Source organism: Dendrobates tinctorius, unplaced genomic scaffold, assembly GCF_039654945.1.
Source record: "Dendrobates tinctorius isolate UK_male_01 unplaced genomic scaffold, ASM3965494v1 ptg000135l, whole genome shotgun sequence".
Classification (NCBI taxonomy): domain Eukaryota; kingdom Metazoa; phylum Chordata; class Amphibia; order Anura; family Dendrobatidae; genus Dendrobates; species Dendrobates tinctorius.
The window spans coordinates 11,681,933-11,693,993 of record NW_027361803.1 but is presented as its reverse complement, the minus strand read 5'-3'; the positions used below and the strand labels follow the sequence as shown (position 1 = coordinate 11,693,993).

General features: G+C 45.4%; 1 protein-coding gene across 3 annotated transcripts in view; it reads right to left on the bottom strand.

Annotated features, from left to right (window-relative positions):
* RAI14 (retinoic acid induced 14) overlaps nt 1–12,061 on the bottom strand; it is a 101,241-nt gene that overhangs the window by 34,791 nt on the left and 54,389 nt on the right. For all 3 annotated transcript variants that reach the window (XM_073543905.1, XM_073543906.1, XM_073543904.1), the window contains exons 3-5: nt 10,205–10,335; nt 1,896–1,984; nt 915–979 (exon numbers count right to left, since the gene is read on the bottom strand). In XM_073543905.1, the coding sequence (XP_073400006.1) occupies nt 915–979; nt 1,896–1,984; nt 10,205–10,335 (285 nt within the window). The remainder of the gene's footprint in view (nt 1–914; nt 980–1,895; nt 1,985–10,204; nt 10,336–12,061) is intronic.

The window sequence follows — 12,061 nt, the reverse complement described above, 5'->3', positions numbered from 1 at the left end:
GCGGGCATGGAAGAGAGCCTTGGAGACGGGCGGTCATGGAAGAGAGTGTTCGAGATGAGTCGGCTTGGAAGAGAGAGTCTTGGTGATGACAGGCTTGGAAGAGTGTGTTCGAGATGGGTGGGTTTGGAACGGAGTCCCAGAGAAGGGCGAGCTTGGAACAGAGCCCCGGAGATGGGCAGGTTTGGAAGAAAGTCTTGGAGATGGGCTCTGATGGGTGGGCTTTAGAATTTGATCCTATTGATATATAGTCAGGCTTGCATTATAGGGTGTGCAAGTACTGTGGTGTCTCCACCCTCTATGGGATCTAAGATGTCTCCTACGCTGACCTTTTCTAATGTTGTGGACACACATTTGTTTTGCATACTTTCTCTAGAATCCCCACAGAATTTAGTGGACATCTACTTTTGACTCTCAATTTCATAACTGGACAACGTGCATTTGTGTGTGTACAATATCCTACAGGATCTGTGCGATCTAGAGTACGACCATCTGCACAGACGTCACAGTGACAGCAGAAGAACTGAAGGGGGCACCAGCATAGGCCCAGTCATGCAAGTCAATGCAGGCGGTAAAGGGTTAATGGGTGCTGGTATTGGACAGGTGACATTCTCATGGCACCAAGAGAGAAGACGTGAGGATGAGGTGCGGCAGGCGCGCTCCTGATCAGCAGTTCCTCCTTACCCGTCTGGCTCTTTATGGAGAAATGGGTCACACACATTTTGGGATGTGCTCTATGTGACATTATTTTTATTCTAATTCCCTATGGGGGCAGCCGGCTGTTTCCTAAATCGGCAACACACGAGCTGCTTATCACCCCATTCATGGGGGTCAGTGGATAGTTTTGGGAAGAATGTTTGGATGGGATTAGTTGGCGTCACCCTCCAGCCATCGCGGTCAGCAGTCTGGGTACTTACCTGGAGAAGTCTCTTGATGCACTCTATGTGGCCGTATTTCACGGCCAGGTGTAAAACATTGTGACCTGCAAGAAATACAAACAAAGCTATGGTTATAAAAGAGAAGCTGTGTGACTATAGAGGGTGCAAATGTAGAAGCTGGACACCAATATCTGAGGGGGCCTAAAGGACCCTCTGCTGCATAAGAGTCAGACCCCGATGCTATAGATGACACATGGCGGGATGGACATTATTAGTGTTAAATTCCGCCAGTTAATTCCACTGTCAATCCCTGACAGCGTGATTTAACACCCGCCAGCGGGTCACAACTCCCAACCATCGGTGCCCCTGTCATGTGATTAGAGGGGAACTGATGTGTTGTCATGACATCCAGGGGTCTGCAGAGGACCCTCGTGCCGGTTCGTGGCCAGTGTTTATAGATTATGTGATTATATGGCACAACATTGCAATAATAAGAGGAAATTAAAACATCGTATCTACTCCAAAATTGTCAGCATAGGTCGCAAAAATAAGCCCTCACCCGGCTCCAGATCCCAAAAAATGGAGACGTTATGGGTCTCGGAAAAAGGCAACATAAGCTAGAACTTGGGGATTTTTTTTTCATCACTTAGATAAAAAATAAACCACTATATTGTCTGGTATCTGAGAACTCGTATGGACCTGGGGAATCATTAGAATCATTATCAGGTCAGTTTTACCATATAGCGAATATGGTAAATAGAAAAACCAACAGGAATTGCACTTTTTTTTTGCAATTTTGCTGCACTTGGAACTGTTCCCCCATTTTTCAGTACACTATATAGAAAAAAAAAACAAACAAAAAAAAAAAAAATCAATGGGATCATGCAGAAGTACAACTCGTCCTGCAAAAAACAAGCCTTCATATAGTTATAGGTACAAAAAAAATAATTAAAAAAAGTTATGGGTCTGGGAAGAAGGAAAGGAAACAGCTGCATCTGAACAGACAGCAGATTTTGATACCTGAGAGATCCTGAGCTGTGACATCTACCCCATGCGCCAACATGACCCTCAGACACTCTGCGTTGCCCTTCGTGACAGCGAGGTGAAACCTGAAAACCCAAAAGCAAGTTCACGTTACTATGGAGAAGAGAAGTTTCATTTCATACACACACAAAAATCTCTCATTATCCGATTATTATGGCAGGAGGCTGGCCAGACTACAAACAAGCCCTGTGTAGTCGGATCCTGCAGTCACATCCCGTCTGTCTGCACTCACGTCTCATAGATCAGGATGTGTGATACCAAAAAGCGGGGAATGGGTAGGAAGGAGCATGGCTGCAAGATCAGACTACATGGGGTTGTTTGTAGTCTGTTACCATGGAGACACATACAACTTGTATAGGGGGCATCCAGTCCTTCCACATTATTTCCCCACTGCCAGACAATGGACTGTAGCAATGGTCGCACATGCTCAGTTCGGTTGCAGTCATATGGGGGATTGGTTTAGTGTCCCGGTGGAGAGACTCACAATCACACATCTATCACCCAGTCAGTCAATTATAAGATTAGATAACATGTATAGTTGCTCATTCCCAGTTAAAAGGTTGCAAGGTTCGAGCTTCAAAAAGTGATCATTACTGAAGTCCTTGTTGGAGGCCACAGACTCTCGGGCCTTCAAAACCTATTCTAAAGTAGTAGGGGTCCTCCCAGTCAAGCGAGATAGTCCCTGCACAACCGCAACCCTCCACCTCATGTTGATTTAATGACCTTCAACCCACAAAGTTATATCAAGCTTTTGCTATGTAATATGAGAGCAGCATGACTGTAGGGGCTGAGATCCTGATTCCAGTGAAGTGGCACTTATTAGTCTGCTTGCTGTCAGTTTGAGAAAAAGAAACCCACCGTTATCTCTGCTGCAGATCTAGCAGAGCTCGGAACGCTGAGCCCTGTATAACTCGCACATACAACTGATTGACAGAAAGCTGCTAATCAGTAGGGAGGGCTTGGTTGGACCAGGAGGCACGAGACACAAAGCCTTCTAGTGATTATCTCCTGCTGATAAAACACTGGTTTTACAGAAACAGCACACATCGCTGGAATCAGGGTACCTATCCCTATATCATGCTGCTTTCAGATTATATAGCAACACCTGCTGACAGATTCCATTAGCACAACTATTGAGCTTTCGGCTTCCATGCTTCCCTTTATAGACAACTTGTTTTTGCCAGCCAAGACCACACATTTTTGTAGGCTTTGTTAGACCCTGCTAAAGAACCAGGAAGAATTTGTTTTTTTTTATTAATAGCCAAAAACTTTAGTAAACACCAATAGAGAAAACATAAAAAAGTTGACTACTGGAGGAAATTTCCTCTGTCTGCTGGCTACCTAGCCCACTGGTATTTGTCCAGACCTGACTCACAGTTTATGTCACGCTGTGACGTCTTAGGTAAAGATGGGGGACCTCAAACTGTCTAACTATCCCTGTCCCAAGGGTACTCCTGATGGTAGAGAGGCCTGAGTCTCTGACCTTCCTATGCTACTGCTGCATCTTGACCTGTCTCCTCCTCCACCCCATGAGGCATGGGAATAGGAAAGCATACACCCCAAAACAGCACACAACAATCTCTAGTAGCAACAATGATCTCCTATTCAGCACAGCATCTCCAAGGAGCTAAGAAGCAAAGCTTTCACTGGCAAGGAAGAGAAGATCTGACCAGATTTTATAGGGGGAGGAAATGACCTGATCAGAAGCAGCTGAAAATGGAGCTGCAAGTTTCTGACCAGCAAAGAAAGGGTTTTTAACCTTTTCAGCACCAAAGGAAACCAAATTCATTTAATATGGGTCACAAACACAAAGGCTAAATGGAAGATTTGTGATTCACAATACGTAGTGATGTACTAACCCCAGATCTCCCTGAAGGACGTGACACACATGACAGTTTAACTTGAGGCGCAATGTACTGTGTTGTAAGATTCACAGGATAGTCCGGAGGAACATCTGTTTGCCAATGCTACAAGCTCTCATTCATGTTTTTTCCTCTCCTATGTGGGTTTCCTCTGATCGATCTGTTTTTCAAACATACTCACAAAACATGCCAAGGTTAAAGGGAATCTGTCAGTAAAATCAACCTCACAAACCACATATATGGACATTCAGGTCTTTGAAAGCTAAATCCATCAACACCTTTATATCTTCAGTCTGTTGCTGCATTCCAGAGAGATCAGCAATTTAATTCAAAATGAGGCGCTAAGTGCTCCGAGTGTGATTGAGCACTGCCTCAATCTCTGACTCCCAAAGTGGCTTCTCAGCCCATCACCAGCCTCTTTAGCTTGACAGACAGCTCACTGCCTGTGTGATGTCAGGCTCCAGGCAAAAAAAAAAAAAAAAAAGACTGAGCCAATCAATCAAGCTGAAGAGGCTGGTGGTGGGTGGGGAAATAACTTTGTAAGGCAGAGATCGTAGGGACCAGAGCACTTAACGCCTCATTTGCATGCGAGTTAAACTGACAATTTTTCTGGAATGCAGCAACAGATAGAAGATATAAAGGCGACGATGGGTTTTGTTTTCAATCTGATGCTGTATTCTACATAAATCAGCAATTTAATTCACATGCAAATGAGGCTTTTAGTGCTCTGGGTGTGACCGAGAACTTCCTCAACCCTTGCCTACCAAAGTTGTTACCCTGCCCAGCACCAACCTCTTTAGCTTAATAGTTTGTTGTCCGATTTCCTTGCCTGGAGCCTGATAGTTCTCTGCTTGTGTGAAGTCAATCAAGCTAAAGAGGCAGGGAAAGAACTTCAGGTGACAGGGGTGCAAGAAGTGCTCTGTCACACCCAGGGCACTCAATACTTCTTTTAAGCATATGGCTTTAAAACATTCTCTCGGAAATGCAGCAACAGATAGAATATATAAAAGGTATTAATGAATTTAGCTCTGGGAGGTTGATCTTATTTACAGATTCACTTTAAAAGGGATGGTCCAGAGTTAAAAAAAAAAAAAAAAAAGTCTGATTTCTTCCATCAGTATCCACAGGTTGCATGTAGAATTGCAGATGTAATCTATTGACCGGTCTGGCGCAATTTCTGGAAGAAATCAGAAATGATTTTTCTAAGCAACTCATTTAAAAAATGTGTGTGGTGGGTGAGGGAAAAATCAGCTATTTAGCCCCATTATGGCCTGGCCACCCCTTGGCCTACATGACCTCTAGGTAGGACAAGTCTTTATGTTATAGTAGTCGATGTTTTTCTTTCCTGATGTTCCGGGTGGATGGAATTTCTATTTCCAACATACGTTATTGATGAAGTCTCTGGGGTAGCGGAGATTTACAGCTGGGAGCTGACCTCCGACACAGGATGGTAATTAGGGCTGCGAGAAATCAACATTCCAGTATAAACTTTATTTTTTACCAGTTATGGCCATTATACGCATCCATGCCAAGAAAACAGAGGCTAATTACCCTGGCCTGGGCTTCATCAGGAGTCACACCGAGGTCGGTGATCAAGCGGTCTCACAATTCAGCCTGGTTATACGGTATGTCTAGTTACTAGTACGGCTATAGACTATGTGCCCTAAAACTACAGTAAACCGTTAAGGCACAGTATCTATCATTATACAGACATTATTCTATAACTGCCAAACTATGCTATTAATACATCACAAAAATGTCGGTGCTGAAGCGGCTGCCGCCTGACATTGGGCACTCAGATGAAGTTCCTACATTAGGTATGGGGGGGGGGGGGCATCAGTAGGAATCATGCATGAAATAGACAAGAGAGGAGGGCAGGTATGCGGCTCTGAACAAAAAGAGAACACCACCCCTATTTTTAATATGATAAACTATATAAAAAAAAATGTTTGTTATAAAAACAAAACACAACAAACCCTTAATTGGCCACTGTCACCTTTGCACAAATTAAATAGTAAGTGAAGACTGTTTATAATCTTAACCGAGACATCTGCTTCTTTCTCCACTTATGAGCCACTTCTCTTCTCCACGTCTATCTTGAGCTCATTATTTGCCCTAAAAATTTTTTTTTTTTTTTTTTTTAAAACCCATCCTGCTGAAAACAAGACACTGAGTGATCAGATACTTTCTCCCGCCCCTACACTGGGTATACCATACATCTCTACTGCTCAGCACGGATAGATTATAACCTCCCTGCTGCTTTCTAATAAGTGTTTATTTCACCCATACACTTGCTTTACATCTACACTGCTCAGTACTGTTATACAATAAACTACATACTGCTTACTAGTAAGTGTTTATCTCACCCCAACACTGGATTCACAACTACACTTCTCAGTACTGTTGTATAATGACCTCTATGCTGTTGTTTCTAGTGTTTCTCTCATCCCAGTGCTGGATTCACTGCTACGCTGCTCAGTACTGCTATATAGAGCCAAGACATCTACATACAAATCACAGTATGATCATATCGGTGCAAATTCTGCTCCTAATTCCAAGTTGAATCTGACAAAATCTACATTCCATGAATATGAAGAAAGTTCCCACAAACCCATTTACATGCAACAAAAATTTTTAGCGTTGCAGAAAGAACCATGAAGTGATAATAAATTGCATGGTACTTAGGCAGAATCTTTTTTTCTAATATATTTTTAATTCTTCACCATAACTGGTCCTGCTCTCAGTTGTGGAGTGGATATAATCATAATCCAAAAGGAGTGCAAGGGGTAACGTTTCTCCTTGGGGAGAGTGACAAGCCAAGCCTGGCATGTCAAGGAGACTTATAAGCCATGCATGCATCTCTGGGAAATTAAATATGCAAATTGTCTCTTCACAGAGGCAGAGGACTAGAACTCTAGCGCCACCTACTGGAAGCAGAGAGGAATTCTGAGGAGGGGGTATTGGAGGCACTGGGGCAGCTGATAAGGAGGTGTTAAATCTGTATACTGGTATCACAATCATCCTATTATATATCGCTGCCTGAGTCTTAATGATACGTCTGCTACCATTACAGGAATTCACCTTGGCCATTATCACATTCCTGTGATCTGGCACAAACAACCCAAATAAAAGCAGTTCTGCCAAACCACCCGCCCCGTTATTTGTGCAGCACATGCCAGGAATTCCTCATCTTCTAGATTTTACAATGTCTGAAGGAATAATAATAAAAAGTATTATTCCATAAAATGAAGCAAGTCCATATATCACCAATGCATCAAGTAAATCCAGGGGTGTAACTGTAGAGGGTGCAGGAGGTGGTAATTGTACTGTCCTGGTAATTGGTCCTAATTCTAACTAGTCACCAACAGTTTATGAAAAATAGGGATTTGAGGTCTCACCTTCAGCCCTACCCACGATATCACTGATCCTCCCAGTACCGCCCTCGATCAGCCCAGGAACTCACCGACCTTCCCAATACCGCCCCCGATCAGCCGAGGAACTCACCAACTCTCCCAGTACTGCCCTCGATCAGCCCAGGAACTCACCGACCCTCCCAGTACTGACCCCGATCAGCCGAGGAACTCACCAACCCTCCCAGTACTGCCCTCGATCAGCCCAGGAACTCACCAACCCTCCCAGTACTACCCTCGATCAGCCCAGGAACTCACCGACCTTCCCAATACCGCCCCGATCAGACCAGGAACTCACCAACCCTCCCAGTACCGCCCTCGATCAGCCCAGGAACTCACCGACCTTCCCAGTACTACCCTCGATCAGCCCAGGAACTCACCAACCCTCCCAGTACTGCCCTCGATCAGCCCAGGAACTCACCAACCCTCCCAGTACCGCCCTCGATCAGCCCAGGAACTCACCAACCCTCCCAGTACTGCCCTCGATCAGCCCAGGAACTCACCAACCCTCCCAGTACTGCCCTCGATCAGCCCAGGAACTCATCAACCCTCCCAGTACCGCCCTCGATCAGCCAAGGAACTCACCAACCCTCCCAGTACTGCCCTCGATCAGCCCAGGAACTCACCAACCCTCCCAGTACTGCCCTCGATCAGCCAGGAACTCACCAACCCTCCCAGTACTGCCCTCGATCAGCCCAGGAACTCACCAACCCTCCCAGTACCGCTCTCGATCAGCCAAGGAACTCACCAACCCTCCCAGTACTGCCCTCGATCAGCCCAGGAACTCACCAACTCTCCCAGTACTGCCCTCGATCAGCCCAGGAACTCACCGACCCTCCCAGTACCGGCCCCGATCAGCCGAGGAACTCACCAACCCTCCCAGTACTGCCCTCGATCAGCCCAGGAACTCACCAACCCTCCCAGTACTGCCCTCGATCAGCCCAGGAACTCACCGACCCTCCCAGTACCGGCCCCGATCAGCCCAGGAACTCATCGACCTTCCCAATACCGCCCCCGATCAGCCCAGGAACTCACCAACCCTCCCAGTACCGCCCTCGATCAGCCCAGGAACTCACCGACCTTCCCAGTACTACCCTCGATCAGCCCAGGAACTCACCAACCCTCCCAGTACCGCCCTCGATCAGCCCAGGAACTCACCGACCTTCCCAGTACCCAGTTTTGAACAACACCATTCATTTTACCATATAATGTACTAAAGATGTGAAGAAAAAAATTCTGGCATATTTGAGTTTCCTTTAATAGTTGGGTTACATACACTTTATATTTTGAAAGTTACAACTCTTCTGACTAAAGCAAAAACAAATCTGTACACGAATGTTGGAGTGCGACCACATCCCACAAATGCCAAGATGCGATTACGGCTTTTAGGAGAATATACATAATACATCGATGTAATATACGGGAGCAGAGATGATGCGCGGCGTCCTCCATGCAGAGCCAGCTGGCTGTAATCAATACCCGTGACGGTAATCGCGGGGTTACATTTTTGTGGTCGATATACAGAATGCCGACATTTAACTGTGATGTCCCATAAACCTCAGGATTTATGAGATTCGTGTGATGGAAGCGGCCATGTGTTCAACGTTCACTTCCAAGTCCTCAATACGGTGAGCACCGACTGGAGAAGAAAGTCCGGAGGTAACTATAGGGGGCGCTGCAGCTCCTGCCATACTCAGCGGGACAGGCGGTACATGTCTGATGGGGGGACCTGCACACATCTTTAGTATGTGTGATCCTTTACTTGCCCGGAGAGCCCAGACCCCCAGGAGACAGAATAATTGGCGTCACGGACACAGCGGAGCGGGCGAGCTCGTCACTTTATAATACTGCCGGCACGGGGTGACGTCCACAGCAGCTGCTGACCATTCTGTGTCCTCTACTCACTGCCATTTGGCCTAAAGATGAAAATCCTCAGTTCTCACATATAACCAAAACAACTATGGTACGTCTACAAAGCTGTGGCCGTCTATCACTAGAACCTGATCAGGACTCATTACACAGCTACTAAATCTGTATGAATCCCCCGAGCTCACACCGAATACAAGCAGCTCCATTGTCAGGACATTGAGACATGTAGGTGCCACATATCACAACTGCAGCAACATCCGGACTACTCCACAGGTAGGAAAGGTTCACTGGAGAATCATGAAAATATTATAAAAAGTCCTGTATTATACCCCAGAGCTGCACTCACTATTCTGCTGGTGCAGTCACTGTGTACACACATTACTGATCCTGAGTTACATCCTGTATTATACTCCAGAGCTGCACTCACTATTCTGCTGGTGCAGTCACTGTGTACATACATTACATTACTGATCCTGAGTTACATCCTGTATTATACTCCAGAGCTGCACTCACTATTCTGCTGGTGCAGTCACTGTGTACACACATTACTGATCCTGAGTTACATCCTGTATTATACTCCAGAGCTGCACTCACTATTCTGCTGGTGCAGTCACTGTGTACATACATTACATTACTGATCCTGAGTTACATCCTGTATTATACTGCAGAGCTGCACTCACTATTCTGCTGGTGCAGTCACTGTGTACATACATTACTGATCCTGAGTTACATCCTGTATTATACTCCAGAGCTGCACTCACTATTCTGCTGGTGCAGTCACTGTACATACATTACATTACTGATCCCGATTTACACCCTGTATTATACTCCAGAGCTGCACTCACTATTGTGCTGGTGCAGTCACTGTGTACATACATTACTGATCCTGAGTTACACCCTGTATTACACCCCAGAGCTGCACTCACTATTCTGCTGGTGCAGTCACTGTGTACATACATTACTGATCCTGAGTTACATCCTGTATTATACTCCAGAGCTGCACTCACTATTCTGCTGGTGCAGTCACTGTGTACATACATTACTGATCCTGAGTTACATCCTGTATTATACCCCAGAGCTGCACTCACTGTTACACACCAATTCATTCATACAAATAGTAAGGGAGCCAGTGGCGGTCACTTACGCTGTTTTGCCCTCACAGTCCAGCTTGGTGGCCACCACTCCTTTCTTCCCGAGCAGAGCTGACACTTTGTCCAGTTCTCCATGGTCCACGGCTTGTAGCAGACGCTCGTCATACTTGTTCCACTCATTAGTCTACAACAGAAGATTGGTTCGTTAAGGGTTATCACAATCCGCATAATCCACTCATTATATATAAAGCTGGATGTACCTGACACCCCATACAAATGGCTATAACATAGGGGAGCTCCGCAGTGATGAAGTCCATGACAGCAGTGCTAGGTGAGAGCATGGATGGTCTGCACTGCGCTGCATTTCCATACATTAATGCACATACATAATGCAATGAACTCAGCTCAGAGCACATAAGGAAAGATACTATAAAAAGTGAATAAAACGTCTCCCGAGATGGGCCACTATGCGCAGACAGCCGGCCATTGCACATACCCTATAAGTGAAACTCCGAGGCGGCTCCAACATAATGGATGTGTAAGTGGTGCTTCACAGGATGCCAGAAATCATTGACACTGGATGATGAGCAAGTTCTGATAATAGTCTCTACATATACACATACAAACCCAGGTAAGACAAGGGGCACTGTAATGGGCACGGTACACAGGGCAATGTGCACTCACTATTATGGAGACACTGTAGTATAGGCGCTGTGGCTTATCCCGTTATAGAGACTTAGGTATGTCATTTTTATTTTGACCCTGTGTCTGTTGCTAGTCTGGGGGCACTGATATTGGTATTCGTGCACCATGGCTGCCTCTATATGGTGCCTTCTACAGTCAGTGTGTCCCTAATTCAGGAGTACTTAGGCATTCACTGTGATGGGGCACTATGGTTGATACTGCTCTGGATATCACCTTGCTACAACGTTAATAAGTATGGGATCCCCATAAGTAACACAGCGGATAAGCTATAAAGCCTTTGAAAGTATACTTGTCTACTCTCTGAAAATGTTTGGGAGATTCCCGGAAAAAGGAGAGTCCTCCCAGACTCCTGGAAGTGCTGACGAATCTCCAGTGTGCTGCTAAATTCCCCTTGGATGGTATCTTCCATGGAGGGGGCATGTCCTATAAAAGGTGGCATGGCTACAGGAACCAAAAAAAATATGAAATTACTCTGCTCATCCTGACTCATTCTATACGGCAAAGCTTGGTTTTGTACAGTTCACTTATCAGAAGTGTCAGTCTGTTGTTCGCTGTAGTGGAAGGTGCAAGAACCACAAAACTTAAATATTTCAAGGGGTTTCTGTAGTTTGATACTGATGGTCTATCCTTAGGATAGGTCACGAATGTCAGATCGGTGGAGATCTAACACACGGCATCTCCTGCGATGACTTATCCAAAGCATAGGACATTAAAGTCCTGAACAACCCCTTTAAATTTTCACATTCTCTCATACCATCCCTTTAAAGGGACTAGACTCAATCAGGATGGAAACTTTCTATAGAAGAAATTACAAAAATCAGTAGCTCAAAAGATGAAACTTCTGGAAACCAGAACAGCTTTGAAGCAGCTGTGTGTAGAGCGTAGACTTGTACATCTCTATTATCCTGCCTCGTCCAGATGAATCGACTTGTGTGGTTCCTGCCAATAAAATTTGAGCAATTTTTTGGTTTGGAAGACTTGTGTACACATGATTTCCAGGTTTCCTCCTGCAGAAAGTTTATTTGAGGTAAGTTATTAATGACTGAAGTATTTCCAAGGGCTGGGCCGGACCAGAAATCCAGGATGGAAGCAATTATCCGGATGCTCGGATGTTTCCGTACATACCTGCGGCAGGGACTGTTTTATGGCCGTGGACCATACTGAGCAGAATCATGGCATTCGTGATCGTAAATAAAAGCTTAGGA